This window comes from Triticum aestivum, chromosome 1D (assembly GCF_018294505.1).
Source record: "Triticum aestivum cultivar Chinese Spring chromosome 1D, IWGSC CS RefSeq v2.1, whole genome shotgun sequence".
Classification (NCBI taxonomy): domain Eukaryota; kingdom Viridiplantae; phylum Streptophyta; class Magnoliopsida; order Poales; family Poaceae; genus Triticum; species Triticum aestivum.
In genome coordinates, this window is record NC_057796.1 from 337,827,086 (window position 1) to 337,852,755 (window position 25,670).

The following is a 25,670-nucleotide window of genomic DNA, read 5'->3' on the forward strand; positions in this document are numbered from 1 at the left end:
CGGTGGAAAACATGGATGAATACTTGATGTTTTCTAGATTTTCAATCAAATTTTTTTTGGCACCACAAAGAGAAACATACTTGCCCCATTAGCATGCATAAAATGGGGCAACCAACCCCCTTCAACATCTCTAATAATTTGTTCTATGTTGTTGAAAGATAGAACCACATAGGTGTGTGATGCATTGTTAAAAACATCATTCAATATCTGAATGACTAAACAAATACAACGAACCGAGAGATCGACGTCGGGCTAGCGTCCGGGGAGCTAGAACACTTGGCATCGGAGATCCAAGCCGACATGAGCACATGTTGGAAAACCTTTGTAGCTAGGCTCTTGGCGGTGTTTCTAACCTTAAGGTTGAGAGACAACTAGGTTGAAAGACTGGAATCCTTTTGGGGGGGGGGCAAAAATTAATGCAAGGCGAGTGATTCTAGAGGCAGAGGCGTGAGTGAATTGGGTTGTGTAGAAGATGTGCATCGTACATGGGCCTAGGGCCATGCCTACAAGTGTCAGCAAAGTAAGGAACTTGGAGAAAAGGGAGGTCCATTTCGGGTATTGATCTGATGGTCAATCCGATTTATGTAAGATGAAACCAACGATACACCCGAACAGAAACAACTTGCGATTGAAACACCGAACCGAGCATCATTAACCAAATAAACCAAGATTATCGGTCAACTCAATTCAGTTTGGTTCTTCAATTTCGATGTAGAATTGCTCACCTCTAACCATAATAACCTAGAAAAGGGTCTCAACTCATGACCGAGGAACGGTCCGACAAAGCGCGCCCCACCCTCTAGTAAGTACGAAGCCGCATCGACTAATTTGTGTTCCTTAAAGAAAATACCAACTATTGAAGTATGTTGTCTTATGTGATATTTTCTTATATTTGTTTTCCAACTAGGTCCGGCAAAGTGCGGTCCACCCTTTCCATTAATTTCTCAACGGAAAGAACATTCTATCTTACAACAGCCAACTGAGAGAGAAAAACTGGGGCATTATAAGGAAACCAGCTGTGAGTACTCGGTACCGAGGCATCCACCATGGGGTGAAAACCTTATAACACCAAAATACATATAACCTACAATACCGTAGTAGAGCCCAAGCAGGGGCAGACACACCAAAAGTACAACTAGAGATTTAGAGGCACGTGCATGAACACTTCTTGGCTATCAAAGGCAAGGTTAGGCCGGCTCCGGTATGGGAGCAGTGACTGCGGCGCTTCAGCGACTCGTTCTGGTAGCGACAATGGTCATTTGGTAGTCCAGGGGCCTCGATGTAATTTCTATTATATTTAAGATGATTCATACTTCTGGTGAAATCTGAATCATCTTCGGAAAAAAAAGTGTGGTGTAGATTGTCTTCACCTTTGTAATGTATGATCTAGATCCATCAAAATAAATGGTGTAAATGGATCATTTTCCTTTCTCTTAACCAATGTAATCTTGTCTATATAGATGTACCTTGATATTGCAGGTGGTGTGTTCATATTTAGTTGTTTTTAGGTTGCATATAGCCATACACCATACAGATGTAGAATGTGCCTAACCACTAGAGGGTCCCCTATAGAGAAGAAAAGAAGAGGCATAATGATAAAGTCGACACTTTAACCAAACAAGACATCAAGTGAAAGGAATGTTTAGCAGGAAGAGAGAGTAATTTCGCTAATCTCATGGTCATGAACTATTGACAAAGACCTCGGAAGACATATTGTCTCCCTTAGTGCATGATCTTAATTGCACAGATTAAAGGTATCTAATGTGTCACTTGTAAAACATTTCTTCTACCTGCAAGATTTCACACAAGTGTGGCAAGGGCATTCTTCTCCTTTGGGGAGTACCTAGCAAAACCCGCTGTTGAAAAATCCGTGTAAAAACATCTATTTGAATAGTAAACCCTATTTTGTTGTATAACTCAACGATTTGTCCACGCCTAACACGTACATGTACTTCCTCTCTTTTTCATGTCCTTGAGAAATTGCATGTGTACGATGTCCACTGCAAAAGCATTTTACAAGAACAAAATAAAATCCTTATTCGTTGGCCTAAAAAGGATGAGATGCCATATCAACAGTTTCGAATCTATTCTTTCTCGTAGTTGGTATATAGAAGCTTCCCGTGTCCAATTATTGCTCCTAATTAAACCTGAATATGTTGCTCCCTTTTTGCCATACATTTCTTGATCCACCGATTATAATCTGGAGTATGTCTTTGGCTTGACTTGTGTTAGCTCACCAAACACCTCCGACCGATACTGATGTTGATAACACCATGGTGTGGAGAAGAAATGAAGACTTTGGGTACTTTCTTGTGCGAAGTAGTTAGAATTATCGTTCACATTTAGTCCATCGTTCAATTGTTGTTTATTCCAGCAGGCACTGTTTCAGTGGAGTTGGTCTAAGGAGAGATGTAGTACTATGGTATGAACCAAAAAATTCTCTCAACTCCCTCTTACCTCCTCTTTGCTAAGCAGAAACACTCTTTATTTCTTTTTTTTTCTCTTGTAATGTACTCCTGCTGTTGCAACGAGAACATGGCGCATGATCGCACAATCAGGAGGTAACGAGCAAGAGGCGGTGCCTGTCGGTCTTATCCTGATCGTTCCATGGACAGACAGAGAAACATGGAATCACACTCGCTGTTTGCTCCACTGTGTTTGCTTGATGTATAAGGTACTCTCCATCCTTCCTTTCTTGTTTACAATTTCATAAGATACTCCCCATCACTCACTCACCTGTTCATGTGCGCTGATCGTCCGAGTGGCACAGGAGAGGAAAGGAAATGGTGAAGAAAAGATGAAAGAAGGCTCAAAAGGAGGGTAAACAAAGGAACTAATGAAAGCTGGAATGAAAAGAAAGCTCGAAATTATCACTAACTAACAATCGTGTCCTAAGGAAGGGGATGGCCCGGGTTGTTAGACACCTCTAATCATGCTTGTGGTTGCACTAACAAACTCTGTCCTTGGAAAGTAATCAGGCTTTCTTTTCCAGCTGATTCACTATGTTTGTCTCAGATCGTCGGTATGTGACACGCGCGAACTACCGCCCATGCCCATGCATGGCACAGTGCTGGTGTCACTTTGACAGGAGGCCATCCAAACCCTAGCGGACTCGGAAAAAGACGCCCTACAAAGTGCTTAAGTGCATCGTCATGCATAATTAGTAGGCCAGGCATGGGCTCTACTTTGAGCACGTTTGGTGAGTCAAGATTTGCGATGACGCTGACAGCACCCATCGGCCGTTAGAAAACGCTTACCAACAACACATCTTGGCACCAACTCCCAGCCCAATCTGGCTTGTGATCGGCGTTATCCATCCACCCCTTTTATCGGTAAGTGAGCACTTTTCTTTTGTTCCTCCGTTGCGATGAGCACCGGTAGGGATTTGGTAGTAACTATGATAGAACTTCGGTGGTTACATGTAGATGATCTAATCCGGTGGGTGCTCCTGCCCCTCCTATGCTAAACAGGTAGTACTAGATGATTAGATCGCATAATACATGTCACTTACTGTCGACACACTGATGTGCTCTTTGAGAGCTTCGTGAATAAACTGGAGAAGATGTTGTTGCACGAATCATTCTGGCGTCGATTTAAGACAGTAGTGAGTAGTGACTCTGATGTTGTTGGGATAGTCTATGTGGCACTAGTCACTTTTCAAGACAAATATTCTTCTCTCTTTTTTATGATAAGAACTATGTTTCTTTTTCGCCTTGATGGGCATGTGGTGTCTTAGAAGGACACCTTTCGATATTTGGAATCATGAAGATGTGAACCACCAAATCAAATCCAGATGAATGAAGTGGCGTTAAACTTCTGGCATCCTCTATGACAAGAGAGTGCCACAAAAGTTAAAAGGCAAGTTCTACAGGATGGCGGTTCGACCCGCAATGTTGTATGGTGCTGACTGTTGGCCGGCTAAAAGGCGACATGTTCAACAGTTAAGATGTGACGGAGACACGTATGTTGAGATGGATGTGTGGCCACACGAGGAAGGATCAAGTCCGGAATGATGATATACCAGATAGAGTTGGGGTAGCACCAATTAAAGAGAAGCTTGTTCAACATCGTCTGAGATGGTTTGGGCATATTCAGTGCAGGCCTCCAGAAACTCCAGTGCATAGCGGACGGCTAAAGCGTGCGGAGAATGTTAAGAGAGGTCAAGGTAGACCGAATTTGACATGGGAAGAGTCCGTAAAAAAAGATATGAAGGATTGAAGTATCACTAAAGAACTAGCTATGGACAGGGGTGCGTGGAAGCTTGCTATCCATGTGTCCGAACCATGAGTTGGTCGTGAGATCTTATGGGTTTCACCTCTAGACTACCTCAATTTATTTGAGACTAAAGGCTTTGTTGTTGTTGTAGGGCAGAATGGCCTTTTTGTAGTGCATAAGCAGAACCAGTATGTGTTGTACAAAAGAATAAAAGTGTTGTGCACACACGATTAAATATCGCAAACTTGTAACTTTTGCCTTCTGCAAGTAGGCAACTTAAACAACAGCAGCTCCTCTTTTCAGGTCAAAAGGTGCCTTGTAGCTGAATCGTCTCCCCATCTTCAACGCACGTAGGGAATTATGAGCCGCACACACACTGCACTATGTGTAGCTAAACGTGATTGACCGCACTGACCTTAACCACGGCAACGCTCATGGCTGTGCACAGAAGCTGTTGGTCGAGTTCAACTGCCCTGACACCGGACAGTGTCGCGCACATATGCGAGCTTTCTCTGCGACTGGGGAACTAGTAGCGTCTCAGAGCACTGGGAAGATCCTGCAGCTTTTTTGAGCGTTAACAAGCTTGCATTGAGCGTTAACAAAGAGAACGAAACAGAAACTAGTGGCACGCTCGTATGTTCCTGAGAACAGAAACACCAAATCAATAAAGAAAAGATTCTTCATTTTGGCAATAGAAATGTTCGCTAGACTCGCTAAAATCTGAACAGCTCGCAAACATATGCAGCAGCTTTGGGAAGAAGGCACAAGCAGCATTGATCTGCATCACAGCAGGATCACTTGAAAGACTCCACATTGAGCCACAGATTCTAAAATTCTACCAGCACTGCACAGCCGCCAAAACAAGTCAAGGATACAGACAGGGGCACTATCAATTAAATTAATGTTCAGGTCCAAACCTGTACACTGCTATATGATACACCGAAAGAGAAAAAAAAAACGAGTCAGGCGCATAATTATACATGCATGCAAGAACCCTAGGTGCTGGTTATCATGTCTATTTCAAGGTTTGGTTTTCACCCTCTTTTTCTTCTTTCCCCTCCTGCCTATCAACACGCCATGCCTATCCGATGATGATACCTATGTGCAACTTGCAACTCCACTGCATTGAATATGAAATGATGCACAATGGAGGGGAGCAAGAAATCATGTATGGGGTTAAAAGAATGCCCAAGGCTATGAACAAAAGCCGCCATTAGAAGCTTCCGTCGGTGATGGGGTATCATCGAGAATGACATCAGCAGGGTCCCCGACCCAAAGTCGGTCCCTCCACCGAAACTTGATCCTCAGCTTCCCATTTGCATCCACACCTATAACCTCACCTTTGCTTGCATATGTCTCCATACCCCATCCCCACCTCGGGGCAACAAGACCAGGTCGGATCCGTACTCTGTCGCCTTGCCGGAAGGGCCTAACCTTCTCCACCTCCCAACCTTTGCATAACCATAGTCTCTCGCAGAAACAGAAAGAAACCCAGAGCTCCCCATCCCCAGCCCTGTGGGCCACCCCTATGCTGTTGTGGTTCACATCACCCCATTGATATGTGGGGGTTACAACCGAGTCCTTAACCTTTACCCAGTCTCCAATGCAGACTTCCTCCTCTTCCACCACTTTCTCCACCTCGGCTGGGTCTATCAACCAAGCCCTCGCACCAGCTGGTGTGTGAATCCTTAGCTTCCCATCAGCATCAATAGATGAGATGGTCCCTATACTTGAATGATTATGATTGGACCAACCAAATCTTGGCTGACGGATACAACCTCTGATCCGCACACGCTGCCCAACGACAAACCTGCTGACTCCTTCAAGCTGGCTAGAAAACCCTATCCACCTTTCCTGCTCACCGCAAAATGCCACATGAATTGTTCCATCCCAAGCATCATCTTCATATCCAATCCCATGCACCACCCCGATGCTACCTGGTTTGAGTGACTTCCAGTCATCCGCATCGTTCTTCAGCCTTACCCAGTCTCCAACCTCAAAGACTTGCTCAATCTCAAGATCTGCAGGATCACCTCTCCACAACCCAGGCACACCAAAGATGGCCACCCTTACTTCTCCATCAGCATGTACACCAGCAATTATGCCTCTCGAATCAGGCTTTGCATCTCTCCAACCCCATCTCGGCTCTGAAATTCCAGCACGGAACCGAACATGAAGGCCAATCCTAAAGGACTGTACTTTCTCGATGTCTGTGTTATGAGTTAACCATTTCCCTTTCCTGAAACAACCTGCCAACTCCAAGTAACCAGAGTCCTGAATGCTATGGACCACTGCTATGCTTATTTTTCCAACACTGTTCCAATCATAAGTAGGTCTGCTCCCAATACTTGGCTTCAAGCGCACCCAGTCTCCAACCTCAAAAGCTGAGAGCCTCTCAGCATCACCTGGAGCGACCTTCCACAGGCTATTTCTACCGGAAACCTTGACATTTAAAGTGCCATCCATGTCTATCCTCGAGATGGCCCCAATGGTTGCTGCAGTTTCATTTGACCATCCAAGGCGTGGCTCAGATATGGAAGGTAACACATGAACCTTTTCGCCCACTTCAAATGGCTGCGCCTTCTCTATGTCTGCTACCGAACAAAGAAAAAGCTTGCTTCTGAAGCAGAAAGCAACACCCATGTCACCATCTTCTTCCAGACTATGAACTACACCGATACTGCTACGAGTCACATCCTCCCAGCCATATTTTGGGGATGGGACTGTTGCTTTGACTCTAACCCAATCACCAACCTGCAAGCACAAACAGAAGATGAGGATCTAGGATTTGCTCTACAAATATCAGGACAAAGAATAGCTCTAACGCTAAACAGCAAAAAAAAACAGAAGTACCTAATTCAGGGGAAATTAGGAAACTTCATACCTTAAAGTCATCGATCTTCTCCATGTCTGATGGATCCGCCTGCCAAGATGCAGATCGATTAGGGATATCAATTATGAGCAGACCATCACTCTCGATGTCGATTATTTTTCCCACGCTGTGATGAGTTTCACCACCCCAGCCGTATCTGGGCTCTGCAATAGATCTCTTTACGCACACTTGGTGTCCAATCTGGAAAGTACGCAAATAAAAGAATATCACACAAAGCAAAATCGAAACAGGACAGAAAATATCTCATAGCGCAGTTAGATCTAGTCAGTTAAGATAAACCTTTACAAAATTGACTAACCAATTATTACAGTAAAAGATTTCTGCCGTGGCTTTAACAAGAGGTTGTTGTTTAGTTAGTCCAATAAAAAGTGCAGACAAATACTCATGCAACACCAAACAAACTCCGCTTCATGATAAAGACATCTGAGTATGGAGTTGCTGACCTCACGAGAACAAGTGGTATAAGTACAAAACAAATACCTTGAAGGGGTCTACATGTTCGACCTCCTCTGGCTCACAGAGCCATGGATTGGACAGATAGCAGAGGCCCAGTAGGAGGCTGCTGTCTGGTCTGATCGAGTATACAACACCGACGCTTCCAGGAGTAATAGATTCCATGCCATGTACGGCAACCGTTAGTGAGGGACGAATCCGGACCCAGTTGCCAACCTTATATTCTTCAACCCTTTCGATTTCAGCAGGATCAGCCCTCCATCCCCTGGAAGCTCCTGGAAAACCAACTCTCAAGATTCCATCATCATCGACACAGAGAACTGTGCCAATGCTATCTCGTGACTGACCACGCCATCCAAATCTGGAGAGATAAAAGGATTATTAGAAGACCATTCATTTCCACACACAGAAAGGTTAACGAAGTACATTGTGTTTTTCTTTTTCTTCACAGATAATTAGGTTGGATACTTAATAGATATGCAGTAAGAACTAATTTATATTGAAAGATTAAGATACTGACATGCAAATGACAATCCATCAATTTTTTGCGAGAAACTCAAATGGCAATCACATATTCCAACATTAGACTTCAAGCTTTACTTTTGGCAATAGGCAGAAGCACAGAACTCTGTCTTGCAAATAGATACCATTTGCAGGCTATGATATTTTGACCACATGTGATTAGAGACAATCCTGGTACATCAGTTTAAATTAAATAACAAAACATATTCAGAACATATAGCAGACTGGGAAGGTCTCCACCAAGTTTTTGGTTTAATGGATCCTAAACCTACAAATATACAGCATGATTAGCACCCATAACCTAGCACAGACGATGGAATGTATGGAGTACCACGAAATTTATCTGCAGTTAGTATCAGTTGGGTCATTTACTAGATTTAAAAAAAATGAAATCTCGAAACTATAGTCCCGGTTTTAAAAAAAATTGAAGTATCACACCATCATTCCTGTGTCCAACGAAGAGTGACTCTTCGTCCGCGGCCTGGCCAAAGAGGGGCCCTTTTTGTCAAGTATAGGCCGAAGAGTGACTATTCGTTTGCACTTGAACTGAAGAGGTACTCTTTGTTAGAATCTCGAACAAAGAGTTCTTTCTACCCATGCAGCCACACGCTTGTACATCCCCTGCACATCAGAGCTTCTCCTGGTCAAACCCTCACGCCACCAGGACCGCATAGACTAGGAGAATCCATTCAGACGAAGAGCCATTTTAACTGTGCATCGTGGAGGCTGAAATTCACCTTTCAATCTACACCGACCATCGCAAGCCTACATCGTGCTCGGTGAGAAATTTTCCACTTAATCACACACAACTACTCATCTAGATGCCGCCAACCTCCTGAACATTGCCCCTCGTCATATTGTTGAATTGCCAGAGTTGGCAACATCCAGTTCACGTTCGCGGGTGGCACGGGTCATGGTGTGCGCGACCAATGACAACAATAGGATGATGCACGATTTCTACGAGGTTGGCAGCATCTAGATGAGTAGATGGATGAGAGTAATTGGAAAATTTCTCACTGAGCATGATGTAGGCTTGCGACAGCCGATGAAGATTTTAAGGTGAAATCTATTTTTCACGATGCACAATTCGAGCCATTCTTCGTCTGAATGGATTCTCGTCATCAATACGGTCCTGACAGCATGAGGGTTTGGCCAAGGGAGCTCCGGAGTGGCAGGGACGCGAGTTTGCCGTACCTCACTGTAGCTGTAATATTTTCATTCAGGGTTCAAACAAAGATTGCCTATTTGGCCCACACATAGACGAAAAGGGCCTCTTTGGCCCATACACAGACGAAGAGTCACTCTTCGTTCGATACGGGAACGACAGGGTGATACTTTTGAAATTTCTGAAATCGGGATTTGTAAAAAAAATCATTCACTAGCAGGTGCCTACAAATAGACGGTGCAGAAACTCAATCATACTCTGGTCCAAAATTTAAGACGTGTACATATTGTCAGAAGTCAAGATTTTGTATGTTTGATCAAGTTCATATTAAAAAATCAACATCTACAATACCAAATCGGGTATCGTTAGATCCATCATGAAATATATTATATTCACATTTTATTTGTTTAATATTGTAGATTTGATAGTTTTTCTGTGAACTTGGTCAAACTTTAACATGTTTGATATTTCATATGGTGTCTGTCCATTTTAATTATCTTATTGCCCAGATAAACCACAAAAATGTTCACCATGCTTTCAAACAGGAAAGTGAAGCACAAAACCACTGCAACAAAATAACTATTATCCCATAAACACACTAAGCATTGCTTTCTCCAGTTCACTGGTAGACAAAAGCCACGTAAGGTGTAGTACTGGAAGTAGGGAGCATCGAAGTTCATTTACCTTGGCTCTAAAATATCAGCTTTGAGCTGCACATGCTGGCCCCTATTCAATGGAATGACCTTGATAACTTCACTGGTCAAAACACGAGCTTCTCCAGAGCAAAATGACACAATAAGGTGGTCATTGTCAACAATAGACTGGACAAAGCCAATGCTTTTGGGTCCAGCACCTTGCCAGCCAAAATCCGGAGAGGTAACTGTTCTTCTAAATTTAACCCAATCCGCAACCTCATATCTGGTTATAGAATTAAGTAAACGCATTAAAGATGATCTTGCAATAATGTGCATTCACAAGGACCAGGTAAAAGAACACAGCAATTTGGCTCAAGGTATTAAATTTGGAAGTAATAAAAATTAACATCAGACCTAATAAGGATCATCAAGGAAACAGCTAAAAACCTACTCCCTCCGTAAATTAATATAAGAGCGTTTAGAATACTAAAGTAGTGATGTAAACGCTCTTATATTAGTTTACAGAGGAAGTACAACATAATGCAAAAAGATATATAAAAGCAATAAGACATGAGTTCCTTACATGGTTGGGGAAAGATGAACACCTTTATCTTCAAGTTTTTCCATCAGTTCTTCAGAAATCCATTCTCGTGGGAGCCTCTCAAGAAAATCTCGCAGTGTCCACCCTCTGTAATTAATAGGAATAATATTCAAACTTGAAACCATATGATGTGAAAAGTTTGCACAAAACAAACTAACCCATGGTACCATTTTAATCACACAACCAAACATAAAAGCAAGTACAAGAAGATAACTTCAAACAGCCTTGCCACAAAGGACTTCGAATAAATGGAGATACTCCCTCTGTCCCATAATATAAGAGCGTTTTTAACACTAGTGTAGTGTCAAAAACGCTCTTATATTATGGGATGGAGGGAGTAGTTACTTAAGCAACCAAATGTCAGTTTCATGTCATGTTCGTTAGTGTTTTCTCACGATACAACAAGAGTTCGGCGTATCCTGAGTTCCTGACAGAAGGATTCCTCAAAAAAAGAGCAAAACATTTACACTCTTCCTCACCACAAGCGGCCGCAAGAAATAGGGATAATAAAGCGTTCAATAGTAACTTGCCTGTGGTTTCTCACATCAACAGCAGGTGATGGATGCTCCAGCATTTGAACAACCCAAGTCAGGTTTTCCCGAATCATTTTGGATGCATCAGCAGCTATGTGAAAGGAATTATCACCGTCGTCATCCTGATATAACCAAATAGCACAGCGTTATAAATAGACATGAACACTTGCTGTTGACACAATGGTAACAAAATCAGGTTTCGAAGAAAATATAAGCAGTAACGACAAGATTATGTCAGAACTCCAGTTCTGCATACAATACCTACAAACCATGAGAGGGATCAGGAGAACCAAAGGAAGGTAAAGGAAGACCATAGGAGACAAGGGAGTACATTCCAAATTCAGAGGACTAATTTATACATCAGTGAGACAGTAAACTCAGCTCATGTAAATTATTCATGGTATTTAGATCATGATTATCAGCATGCATTTCTGAACTTTAGTACGGCCCAATCCTAACATAGAAATGTTCTAGCAGAAAACCCAATCCTAAAAGAAAATCTATACGACAAGAGAGCTTAAAAACATCGATAATCAACAGCACTCAGTATAAGTAAATCAGGTCTAACTGAATCTTGTGGATCGGTAAGTTGGCATGTAAACAGAAAGCCCATGATGCCCACAAATTATTTAAAAAAAAGAGAGATGTGTTTGCATGTTTGACTTGCAACTACTCCCTCCGTCTCAAAATAAGTGTCGCAACTTTATACTAACTTTAGTACAAAGTTATACTAAGGTTAAGACACTTATTTTGGGACGGAGATATTAGATAACAAAAGAACTAATGTCCAAGGATTCAACAGTGACCCTGGTACTTGATAGAGATGTCTAACTCAGTGAAACTTGATATCTTCGGTGTGCAAATGCCTGAGAAGTAAAATTGGGATGCTCACACATTTGGTTTCAAATATATAGCAGAGTGTTTCTTGGTAGGTTCATGAGGAGAAAGTGGTTGCTGGTGGCTGCAGAACTACTTCAAGTTAGAGCTTCCCTTATACAGGCTGCTATATCCCAGTAATTAGAGACAGTATTTCTTTCTTTTCCTTCTTTTCTACTGTTAAGTAATCCTTTCTAGAGTAAATTATTAAAAAAAATACGTTAGCAAGGTCCTCCTGGCTGCTCTCAAGTCACAGACAAACACATACATTTGGCTGAACAGCTTGTTACTATCTATAATTCGAAATGTTATAAGGTGAACTCATGATGCAAATCACATAAATGATAAATTGAAAGAATACAGAAGTAAATCGCATGTTGGGAACAGCTCCCATTTAGTAGCATTACCACATAACTCCTAATGTCCACTTGGCCACTTGCGCGGGAGAGATTTTTTTAACTTGGCTTCTAGACTTATCTAATTGTCTTTTGAAATGACTGAAAAAAAGACTAAGCCACAATACCTGTAGATTACAATCTGCCCCAGCAGCTAAAAGCAAGCCAACACATGAGTTTGCCCCTCTGTTCAATGCAACATGAAGTGGTGTTGTGTTCTGAGCATTTCTTATATTTACATCGACTCCAGCATCAAGAATAATCTGCCATAAGATACAAAGACAAAACAAGTCTTATTTCGATACAGAAAACAGAACAGCAAAAGAGTGTAAAAAAAATTAACCAACAAATAACCTTTACCTTTACCAATTCTGCATCGTTGATCATTGCTGCAGTATGCAATGCAGTTCGGCAATGTGGGTCATCTTGTGCTGTAGGATCAGCACCGACAGCCAGCAATATTCTTACCAGCTCTCGGCCCTCTAGCAAATACAAACCACATATACTATCAGGACAAACATGGTATGTAATGGATAAAGGCAGGCTTCTGTCTATTGTGTCATTATCCTTAAGGAGCTGACATAACAAGATTCGCTGTTGCGGTATCTTTTGAGGGTGATATGAGTAATTGAGCAATTACCTTTCTCGTGCTCCTTTTTAAGAGCAGCTGCCATGCACAAAGCTGTTCCAACAGGGCTAGGTACATCAACTGCTTCAACTATCTGCTCTTTCGATGCAACTTCGACCCATCTTTTCACCAAACTGGCGTTCCATGTCTCGATACATAAATGCAATGGCCTATTAAACATAAGAGAATGATGTCACAGTATAGAAAAAATTAGACAGATAAAGCACCAAATGGAAGATCTCAAGCTGCAGCGGCTCAAATGAATTAACAGAAAACATTGACAGATGCATCCAAAACCTAAGTTCCCAGCTCACTATTTCCACTTAGTGTATATATATCCTTACGTCTTATTCTGGGAATTTGGTATGCTCATAGAACTGCAACCTCCATTTTCCAGTATGACAATAGCACAGTCGGTATATCTCTTGGCCACAGCAATATGCAGAATAGATTCACCTTCTCCATCTACTGCATTGGGATCAGCTCCAGCCATGAGCAATTCCTGCATAACACATAGAAAGATTCTAAAAATAGGAACCAGCTTATCTCAAAACATAGATGAACATGATGACGTACTTGCATGCACTCTGGTTGACCATGATGAGCACAGATATGTGCAAGAGAAGGACCAAGGCCTTCTCTTAGCATAGAATTAACATTAGCAGATCTCCTTATAAGTGCACGAACACATTCTGGAGAGCCAGCAGCCAAAGCAAATACAATTGGAGGGCTTTCATCCTTGTCTAATATGTCTACATTCTGTTGGTAAGCTACAATAGCTTCCACAAGCTCTGCCGAGCCTCTACGGCATGCTAAATGCAACGCAGTGTATCCATCTGTATTTTGTGCTTCTAAGAGGGAATGAATTAAACTAGAATTTTCCATTGAGGCGGCCTCTGCAAGTAGATCCCTGCCAGACGCGAAAAAAAATCGAGTGTTAATACAGTGCAGCTATAGCTCTATAAGTAGCCATAAGAAGTTGCCAAGAGCTAACCTAACACCAGTAGCATTGCCTTCGCACACAAGATGATGTAAAGCATTCGGATTATCATGAACGAGGTCCAGCATGGAGGTTCGTGATGGTTCCACACCGTTCGGCAAGCTTACATTTGTGAAGTCACTGCTTAAGCAAGTAATGCATTAGAATCAATTATATCAGAAAGCTAAGAACTCCCAAGAAAATTACTTGGGAAAATATAACATATTCCACTGAAGATAATATTCATCTTCCGACGTTTCCTAACACACTTTCAGTTAAGTTTCCATAAACCTTTACTTCTTCTATATTTAATTGGGAATAAACATTAGCCTGGAACTAACATAAGCAGATCTCCCTATAGATGCACAAACACACTGGAGAGACAGCAGCCAAAGCAAACACTTCTTTCATCCTCGTCCAATATGTCTACCTTATGTTGGTAAGTTGCACTATATGCCCTTCTAGAACGCTTGCAGTCAAGATTTCAAAACTCGCATTACTATATATAAAAGCATTTGTATTGATTACATGGGTTGCTACTAGTATATATGACATCATTATCAAAGGTACTACATTGTTCACCACTTGTGCTAGCTTATACAACCTCCGTCCAGAATTAACTGTCGCTGAAATGAGTGTATCTAGACGTGTTTCAGTGTGTAGATACACTCATTTCAGCAACAGTTAATTCCGGACGGAGGGAGTACTTAGAAAATGTGTGTGTATTAGAGATCATGTCAATGTCCACAACAATAGGAAACAGAACACGTTAGTGGTTTCCAATTATAATGCTACAAAGAAGTACAAACTTAGATAAAGAAATTACTTCTCGGGACTTGCAGGAGGGCTCCTTGGTATCTCTAGTAGATGGCGAAGAAAAGTTTTTAGCATGTCCTGAAAAGATGGTCTTCTCGAGGCACGGAATTGCAAACAATCACCAATCATCTTCCACAACTCTCCAGGAAGTCCTACACCTACTACTCTTGAATACTGTGGAGGTGGCTTCTTTTCTTTTACAACAGACTTATAAATGTCCTCTGCACTTAGCCCAGTCCATCTGCATTTCAATTAGCATCTAACCACACCATTCGCAAAGCATTAAGAAACACAAAAGTAATAATCAGACTACTTACGGAACAGCTCCAGTGCACATTTCCACAAGTGTACATCCAAAACTCCATGCATCTGACTCTGGTGATATTCCATTTGCACTATCCCAAAACAGATTCAGTGACTTCTTCAATGGTCCCCATGCCTCTGGGGCTGTATAATTGGGACTAAGCACCGTAGCATCCATGCCAGACATGTTGGAGTCATCAGGCACTTTCCGACTAGTGAGGTTCTTCAAAATTGCCGAAAGACCGTAGTCGGAGACGACTGCGTGGCCGTTTGCATCTAAAAGAATATTGGACGGCTTTATACTCATACAAACAATACCCGCTGCATGTAGCTCTGCTACCCCACGAGCAATATCTGCTCCGTACCTACAAAGCCAGGCCCAGAAAAGAAGTCTTCAGAAACTCCACAGATTTTAGTAACAAACCGAGCACACTAAAAAAGAGCCAAATAATTATTATCCTTTACGAGAAGTAACTTTTCCTTATGGTATGAGCGTTTCCATGCGCTTAGCATTAAAGCGATTAACTATGCAGTTCGCATTAGGATAATCTAACCACAGATAGATAAATAGTCAACTGCATAGAAAATCATTGGAGAATGGACAGCTGGTAAATGCAAATGCATCAAACAAAGCAAGCTACTTGAACCTATTGTCCGAAATGGCCTTAATTAGCATGCAATAAAATTCAAATATCAGCCAAAATATAAAATGTCTTCCGTTAGCCAATTGCACAGAGATATATAACAGATGCTTGGAAACCGCAGTCAGTGCCAAGGTTTTCGAGTCGACAAGTCGTTCTGGGGTAGCGACTCTTGAATAGTCAACCCTGCAGTTGCGACTAGTCGCGACTAGTCATTCGAATCTGCAGAGTCGACTTTTTTTATGACTCATCAACTAGTCGCGACTAGTCGTTTTGACTCAAAAACAGTGGTCAGTGCTGATATTAATAATACTCCCTCCGATGCAAATTAGTTGTCGCTGAAACGGATGTATCTAGCACTGAAATACGTCGAGATACATCCATTTCAGCAACAACTAATATGGATCGGAGGGTGTATTATTACAGTAGAAAACAACCACAGGTGAGAATTTTGCTCCATGCCCTTCCATTTTAAAGACTGTGCCAGTTTTATGGAAAAACGTCTGATGTGCAAGATATGATATGAAAAAAAAATCAGCAGGGCGTAGTCACCAACATGCACTATCTAGGAATTTACTTATGAGCATGCACGCTGGAAAAGTCCATGCTCTTAGCATACCCAAGCATGCTGGTCACTCGGCTCATGGATAATACAGATAACTGCAGCTTCACGGCTCAGCAGCTTGATGGGAATTGACCATCAAACACATCGCCAAAGCCATGCAGTTCTGTGAGCATCTTGGCTAGAAAAATCCACCAATTGGATTTTAATGGAAGCAGAGAGCACCTTGGTCTTACAGGCATTAACTAAATTAACTTTTAAGTTCATGAGAGCTCCGAGCCTGCTACGCCTACAACACGACAACATATACAGTCTAAAGGGGACAAAGAAGCTGGCAGCATTAACCAGACATAGCTCGACACGTATTCATACCGAGGAACTCGCTGATAATGAATTGAGTAGCACCACTGATCAAATAAACGCTTTCCACGTCGCGGCTCAAACTAGCATACGACAATATACGACCGTTAAAGTTCATTCTTAGCTAGACTGCTTGGCGCAAAAAACATGCAAATGAGCACGTGCGGATAACAGATAAACCAACACACGTTAAGTTGCAACTCATCTATGGTTGAAGGTAATTTATTGCGCTCAGTGATGAATAAGCTCGACAAGCAACAGCAATAGCTAGTGAACAACTAGTTAGTTTCCATGATTAGATGCAATGCCACACCTGAGGATCTGCTCAAGCGTGAGGCGTCCACCATTCTGCCGCATCTCTTCCTGCACAGACCCTGGGTACCGATCCATGACGAAGCAGAGGTGGCCGTCGACCTTGACGGCGCCATGGAAGGTGCAGACATTCCGGCACCAAGTGGAGGCTCGTCTCAACCGCTCTACTTCCTCCTGATGAACGCCCTCAAGCTCGTCCGCCGCTGACAGGGGCACCCTCTTGACCGCCACCGGGTGCTTACATCTCTTGGCACCACCGGGGCGGCCAGCACGGGACAGCGTGCCGGCACACACCTCCTGGCCGGCGGGGCCAGGCGGGCCGCTCCCGATGCGGCGGGCTAGCTTGAGGTCCGGGTGCGAAGCGAGGTCGACGGAGGTGCAGGGTGGCGGCCCGGCGGCGGGCGCGGGGGCGGCGGCAGGGGCGCGCTTGGGGCGGGCGAAGAAGTCGTCCTCGTCGTCTTCGTCGGAGGAGCCGGAGTCGGAGTGCAGGAAGGAGGGGGAGGAGGGGGAGTCGGAGAGGAGGGAGAGGATGGGGAAGTTCTTGCGGAGCGCGGAGACGGAGTTGCCGACGGCGGTGGGGTGGCGGCAGCGCGGGCAGGGGAGGACGGCGCCCGGCGCGGCGGCGAGCATGCGCGCGAGGCAGGCGCGGCAGAAGCCGTGGCCGCAGTGGAGGAGCAGCGGCGCGCGCTCGTCCTCGTCGTAGCGGACGTGGCAGAGCGAGCAGCACGGCACCCGCATCGCGCCGCGCCGCGCCCGGGTGGGGGGGACGGGGGTTTTGGGGCCGCGCCGGTGCCCTAGGCCGGGCAGATCTGGGCTGTGGGGTTTGCGGGGAGGAGTTGGATTTTTTGAGGGGAGGTGGAGTAGAGAGCTGCAGAGGGGAGGGGAGGGGGGTTGGTGATGATGCGGTGGGAGCCTGGGAGGGACGACAGCACGCGCCTGCCTGCCTGCTTGCCCCGCCCACCTTTTCCTGCTCTCTCTCTCTCTCTCTCTCTGGGGAATGGGAATGGGGGTGGTACGGCGCGCGTGTTCGTTCCTTCGGCGGTGGCGATCTGTTCCAGTGCTTGGGTTTTTTACGTTCTGCGCATGAGCATGGGCAGACGCCCCAATGCCGAAGGAAGGAAGGTTTCGTTGACGCGTTTTAAGATGATTTTTGTATTATGATGAAACGAGGGCTTTCATCATGTAACTTCCCTGTTCTTTCGCATTTTCACGTGTTTACTAGGTCCACCTCATCGAAACACGTCTAAGTCAGTGCTCCGATTGCGTTGACTCGAAGCATGTTCCATGAATTCATGGCTTACTATATTTTGGAAAGGAGTAAGAAGGATTTCTTTATCTCCTTGCACAGGTAAACATTATGACTTTACATCTTCGGCCAAACTGCACTTGTCAAAACACTGCAACTTGGTACTGAACATCGTCTAAGTGTGGGCTTGAACATATTATGTGAGGTCATTGCTTACTATATTTGGGACAAACTAATTCTATGGAAAAAAATCCTTATTTCCTTGCCTATAACAAGTGACTTTACATCTTCAATCAAACTCATGCAAGGTGATTGGTTATTTAGTCTTCTTGGCATGCATTGACACCATCATCGCCAAGTCCATCTTCACCATCACTAGCAGTGTAGTCTATTGGAGAGAATGGTTTAAGCCCTCCCGACATGTACACGTTCACGAACTCTAAGTGTCATGATCATGAAGCATTGCTCGCCGCCATTGCAGGTGCAAATGATACGTCAACAATTTGGTTGGTCCATCCTTGTGGTGGTCTTCCCACTTTTTCAGAGTATGATTATAGCAATAGCAACCTCGACCTTGCATGCATGTGTCATTAATAGTTAACCATGTGTTCACTTTTTACCAAATTAGTTGACAGTTGCTATTTGATTCACGAGGGCATTTGCTAGAAACTACAAGCAAAATTGTGTGATGCTTTCACCCGTGCAAACTGGCTTAATGTGAGAAATATCATTGCATATATGCAAGTCATCTATATTGTCATTAGCACCGACATAGGCTTATGGAGTAAACTCGGAAATCTTTCAATCCTAGAATTTTGGGCATTGGGCACGTGCGGGACGTTGCGACAACTATAAATGCAAGCCTAAAGGGCATGAGCTTGTGGACAAGCGCATAATCATGGAACATGCCCTCGTTTGACTAGCCACAAATCATATCCATGGCTCGAGTTCTATCACAAACTGACAACCAAAGGGTTTATATTTTCGTGGCACTAGACAGCTCATGTGGAGTATATCATGGACGTCACCAGGAACTCACTGTCAAATCTAAGTGGACCGATGACACGAGCATGTGCGTAGGCAATCCAAACCAAGGTGACTTCGCTTGTCTTTTGAGCTTCCTATGCACTTTAAGGAAGCATGGCTACTGCCTCAAGTGGAAACATTGTGTATGCTTAGGTATGAAGGCAAGGAATCCAAGGATCGTGAAGGACTCAAAGAAGGGACGAGAAGTGAAGTCGGAGTGACACGGGCAAGGCAAGCCAAAGGAGACGACGAAGCTTGGAGCCTTGCGGTACGATGGTGCTTCTGGTGCCCCTCGGAGCCTCTAAGTCACCTCCAAGGCAACCTGCAGAGGCACTAGATAGGTTTGGCGCCCGTTCTTAGCCTCCAAGGGCCCTCTGAGCCAAACTCCGCATCTCTTTGTCTTCGCTCGGAGTCACCTTAGAGTCTCCGAGTGCTTGAATCCTCCGAGGCATGCCAACGAGCACGAGTTCGGGCACAATCTGTTTAGCTTTCCTCCCCTCTATACCCCTTTGCCCCTAGAATATATATTGCATGTTGGGGAACGTAGCATGCAATTTCAAAAAAATTCCTACGCTCACGCAAGATCTATCTAGGAGATACATAGCAACGAGATGGGGAGAGTGTGTCCACGTACCCTCGTAGACCGAAAGCGAAAGTGTTAGATTAACGCGGTTGATGTAGTCGAAAGTCTTCACGATCCAACCGATCTAGTACCGAATGTACGGCACCTCCGAGTTCAGCACACGTTCAGCTCGATGACGTCCCTCGAGCTCTTGATCCAACAGAGGGTCGAGGGAGAGCTCCGTCAGCACGACGGCGTGGTGACGATGATGGTGATGTGATCCGCGTAGGGCTTCGCCTAAGCACTACCACGCTATGACCAGAGGAGTAAACTGTGGAGGGGGCACCGCACACGGCTCAGAGAACAATTGATGTGCTTTGGGGTGGCCCTGCCCCCGTATATAAAGGAGGGGAGGAGGAGGCCGACCACCAAGGGGCGCGCCAGGGAGAGGGGAGTCCTACTAGGACTCCAGTCCTAGTAGGATTCGCCCCCCCTTTTTCCTTCTTCCGGAGGGGGAAAGGGGGAAAGGAGAGGGAGTAGGAAAAGGAAAGGGGGCGCCGCCCCCTTCCCTAATCCAGTTCGGCCTCCTCCTTTGTGGGGGGCATGCCAGCTCCTTGTGGGCTGGTTAGCATCCCTCATATGGCCCATATCTTTCCCTGAGGGGTTCCGGTAACCCCTACGGTACTCCAGTATGTACCCGATACACTCCGGAACCCTTCTGGTGTCCGAATACCACCTTCCGATATATCAATATTTACCCCTCGACCATTTCGAGACTCCTCGTCATGTCCGTGATCTCATCCAGGACTCCGAACAAACTTCGATCACCAAAACACATAACTCATAATACAAATCGTCATCGAATGTTAAGCGTGCGGACCCTATGGGTTCGAGAACTATGTAGACATGACTGAGACACCTCTTCGGTCAATAACCAATAGCGGAACCTGGATGCTCATATTGGCTCCCACATATTCTACAAAGATCTTTATCGGTCGAACCGTTATGACAACATACGTTATTCCCTTTGTCATCGGTATGTTACTTGCCCGAGATTCGATCGTCGGTATCCACATACCTAGTTCAATCTCGTTACCGGCAAGTCTGTTCACTCATTCCGCAATGCATCATCCCGCAACTAACTCATTAGTCACATTGCTTGCAAGGCTTATTATGATGTGCATTACCGAGAGGGCCCAGAGATACCTCTCCGATACTCGGAGTGACAAATCCTAATCTCGATCTATGCCGACCCAACAAAACACCTTCGGAGATACCTGTAGAGCATCCTTATAATCACCCATTTACGTTGTAACGTTTGATAGCACACAAGGTCTTCCTCCGGTATTCGGGAGTTGCATAATCTCATAGTCAAAGGAATATGTATAAGTCATGAAGAAAGCAATAGCAATAAAACTTAACGATCATTATGCTAAGCTAACTGATGGGTCTTGTCCATCACATCATTCTCCTAATGATGTGATCCCATTCATCAAATGACAACACATGTCTATGGTTAGGAAACTTAACCATCTTTGATTAACGAGCTAGTCTAGTAGAGGCTTACTAGTGACACTGTGTTTTGTCTATGTATCCACACATGTATCAAGTTTCCGGTTAATACAATTCTAGCACGAATAATGGATATTTATCATGATATAAGGAAATATAAATAACAACTTTATTATTGCCTCTAGGGCATGTTTCCTTCAGTCTCCCACTTGCACTAGAGTCAATAATCTAGTTCACATCGTCATGTGATTTAACACCAATAGTTCACATCGTCATGTGACCAGCACCCAAAAGGTTTAGTAGAGTCAATAATCTAGTTCACATCGCTATGTGATTAACATCCAAAGGGTACTAAGGTGTGATCATGTTTTGCTTGTGAGAGAAGTTTAGTCAACGGGTCTGCCACATATCCGTATGTATTTTTGCAAATTTCTATGTCTATAGTGCTCTGGATGGAGCTACTCTAGCTAATTGCTCCCACTTTCAATATGTATCCAGATTGAGACTCGGAGTCATCCAGATCGGTGTTAAAGCTTGCATCGACGTAACTCTTTACGATGAACTCTTTATCACCTCCATAACCGAGAAATATTTCCTTAGTCCTCTAAGGATAACTTTGACCGATGTCTAGTGATCTACTCCTGGATCACTATTTTACCTCTTTGCCAAACTCATGGCAAGGTACACAATAGATCTGGTATACAACATGGCATACTTTATAGAACCTATGGCTGAGGCATAGGGAATGACTTTTATTCTCTATCTATCTTCTGCTGTGGTCGGGTTTTGAGTCTTACTCAACTTCATACCTTACAACTCAGGCAAGAACTCCTTCTTTGACTGATCCATTTGAACTCCTTCAAAATCTTATCAAGGTATGTACTCATCGAAAGTCTTATCAAGCGTGTTAATCTATCTTTATAGATCTTGATGCCCAATATGTAAGTAGCTTCACCGAGGTCTTTCTTTGAAAAACTCCTTTCAAACACTCCTTTATGCTTTCCAGAAAATTCTACATCATTTCCGATCAACAATATGTCATTCACATATACTTATCAGAAAGGTTGTAGTGCTCCCACTCACTTTCTTATAAATACAGGCTTCACCACAAGTTTGTATAAAACTATATGCTTTGATCAACTCATCAAAGCGTATATTCCAACTCTGAGATGCTTGCACCAGTCCATAAATGGATCGCTGGAGTTTGCACACTTTGTTAGCACCTTTAGGATCGATAACACCTTCTGGTTGCATCATATACAAATCTACTTTAATAAAACCATTAAGGAATCTAGTTTTGACATCCATTTGCCAGATTTCATAAATGCGGCAATTGCTAACATGATTCGGACAGACTTTAAGCATCGATACGAGTGAGAAAATCTCATCGTAGTCAACACCTTGAACTTGTCGAAAAAACCTTTTGCGACAATTCGAGCTTTATAGATAGTAACACTACTATCAGCGTCCGTCTTCCTCTTGAAGATCCATTTATTCTCAATGGCTCGCCGATCATCAGGCAAGTCAATCAAAGTCCATACTTTGTTCCCATACATGCATCCTATCTCAGATTTCATGGCCTCAAGCCATTTATCAGAATCTGGGTTCATCATCGCTTCCTCATAGTTCGTAGGTTCGTCATGGTCTAGTAACATGACTTCCAGAATAGGATTACCGTACCACTCTGGTGCGGAACGTGCTCTGGTTGACCTACGAGGTTCGGTAGTAACTTGATCCGAAGTTTCATGATCATTATCATTAGCTTCCTCGCTAGTTGGTGCAGGCATCACGGGAACGGTTTTCTGTGATGAGCTACTTTCCAATTCGAGAGAAGGTACAATTACCTCATCAAGTTCTACTTTCCTCCCACTCACTTCTTTCGAGAGAAACTCCTTCTCTAGAAAGGATCCATTCTTAGCAACGAATATCTTACCTTCGGATCTGTGATAGAAGGTGTGCCCAACAGTTTCCTTTGGGTATCCTATGAAGACGCATTTCTCCGATTTGGGTTCGAGCTTATCAGGCTGAAGCTTTTTCACATAAGCATCGCAACCCCAAACTTTAAGAAACGACAGCTTAGGTTTCTTGCCAAACCACAGTTCATACGGTGTCGTCTCAACATATTTAGATGGTGCCCTATTTAAAGTGAATGCAGCTGTCTCTAATGCATAACCCCAAAACGATGGTGGTAAATCGGTAAGAGACATCATAGATTGCACCATATCTAATAAAGTACGGTTACGACGTTCGGACACACCATTACGCTGTGGTGTTCCAGGTGGCATGAGTTGTGAAACAATTCCATATTGTTTTAAATGAAGGCCAAACTCGTAACTCAAATATTCGCCTCCGCGATCAGATCGTAGAAACATTATTTTCTTGTTACGATGATTCTCCACTTCACTCTGAAATTCTTTAAACTTTTCAAATGTTTCAGACTTGTGTTTCATCAAGTAGATATACCCATATCTGCTCAAATCATTTGTGAAGGTCAGCAAATAATGATACCTGCCGCGAGCCTTAACACTCATCGGACCACATACATCAGTATGTATTATTTCCAATAAGTCAGTGGCTCGCTCCATTGTTCCGGAGAACGGAGTCTTAGTCATCTTGCCCATGAGGCATGGTTCGCAAGTATCAAATGATTCATAATCAAGTGATTTCAAAAATCCATCTGCATGGAGTTTCTTCATGCGTTTTACACCAATATGACCTAAATGGCAGTGCCACAAGTATGTTGCACTATCATTATTAACTTTGCATCTTTTGGCATCAATATTATGAATATGTGTATCACTACGATCGAGATTCAATAAACCATTCACCTTGGGTGTATGACCACAGAAGGTTTTATTCATGTAAACAGAACAACAATTATTCTCTAACTTAAATGAATAACCGTATTGCAATAATCATGATCTAATCATATTCATGCTCAACGCAAACACCAAATAACATTTATTTTAGGTTCAACACTAATCCCGGAGGCAGAGGGAGTGTGTGATGGTGATCATATCAACCTTGGAATCACTTCCAACACACATCGTCACCTCACCCTTAACTAGTCTCTGTTCATTCTGCAACTCCTGTTTCGAGTTACTAATCTTAGCATCTAAACCGGTATCAAATACCCAGGGGCTACTATGAACACTAGTAAGGTACACATCAATAATCTGTATATCAAATATACCTTTGTTCACTTTGCCATCCTTCTTATCCGCTAAGTATTTGGGGTAGTTCCGCTTCCAGTGACCATTCCCTTTGCGGTAGAAACACTCAGTTTCAGGCTTAGGTCTAGCTTTGGGCTTCTTCATGGGAGTGGCAACTTGCTTGCCATTCTTCTTGAAGTTCCCTTTCTTTCCCTTGTCGTTTTACTTGAAACTAGTGGTCATGTTAACCATCAACACTTGATGCTCTTTCTTGATTTCTACCTTCGTCGGTTTTAGCATCGCGAAGAGCTCGGGAATCGTTTTCGTCATCCCTTGCATATTATAGTTCATCACTGTTCCAGTAACTTGGTGATAGTGACTAGAGAACTTTGTCAATCACTATCGTATCTGGAAGATTAACTCCCACTTGATTCGAGCGATTGTAGTACTCAGACATTCTAAGCACATGCTCACTGGTTGAGCTATTCTCCTCCATCTTGTAGGCAAAGTACTTGTCAGAGGTTTCATACCTCTTGACACGGGCATGAGTCTGAAATACCAATTTCAACTCTTGGAACATCTCATATGCTCCATGGCGTTCAAAACATTTTTGAAGCCCCGGTTCTAAGCCGTAAAGCATGGCGCACTAAACTATCACGTAGTCATCATACCAAGCTTGCCAAACGTTCATAACGTCTGCATCCGCTCTTGCAATAGGTCCGTCACCTAGCGGTGCATCAAGGACATAATTCTTCTATGCAGCAATGAGGATCATGATCAGATCATGGACCCAGTCCGCATCATTGCTACTATCATCTTTCAACTTATTTTTCTCTAGGAACATATAAAAAATAAACGGGGAGCTACATCGCAAGCTATTGATCTACAACAACATAGATATGCAAAAACTATCGGGGCTAAGTTCATGATAAATTTAAGTTCAATTAATCATATTACTTAAGAACTCCCACTTAGATAGACATCCCTCTAGTCATCTAAATGATCACGTGATGCATATCAACTAAACCATGTCCGATCATCACATGAGATGGGGTAGTTTTCAATGGTGAACATCTCTATGTTGATCATATCTACTATATGATTCACGTTCGACCTTTCGGTCTCAATGTTCCGAGGCCATATCTGCATATGCTAGGCTCGTCAAGTTTAACCCGAGTATTCTGCACGTGCAAAACTGGCTTGCACCTGTTGTATGTGAACATAGAGCTTATCACACCCGATCATCATGTGGTGTCTCGGCACGACGAACTGTAGCAACGGTG

The 25,670-nt window shown here is 43.5% G+C and overlaps 1 protein-coding gene across 1 annotated transcript; it reads right to left on the bottom strand.

The window, feature by feature from the left end:
* Positions 1-5,087: 5,087 nt before the first annotated feature.
* On the bottom strand, positions 5,088-17,764 carry LOC123181890 (E3 ubiquitin-protein ligase KEG). The gene is made up of 15 exons (XM_044594297.1): positions 16,891-17,764; positions 15,029-15,379; positions 14,722-14,952; positions 13,911-14,036; positions 13,493-13,826; positions 13,261-13,418; positions 12,929-13,086; positions 12,649-12,770; positions 12,417-12,551; positions 11,015-11,139; positions 10,467-10,571; positions 9,933-10,166; positions 7,589-7,922; positions 7,100-7,288; positions 5,088-6,969 (listed from the first exon to the last, which is right to left on the bottom strand). The coding sequence occupies exons 1-15, from the start codon at positions 17,625-17,627 to the stop codon at positions 5,410-5,412; spliced, it is 4,899 nt and encodes a 1,632-aa protein (XP_044450232.1). The 5' UTR covers positions 17,628-17,764; the 3' UTR covers positions 5,088-5,409.
* Between the last annotated feature and the right edge of the window lie 7,906 nt (positions 17,765-25,670).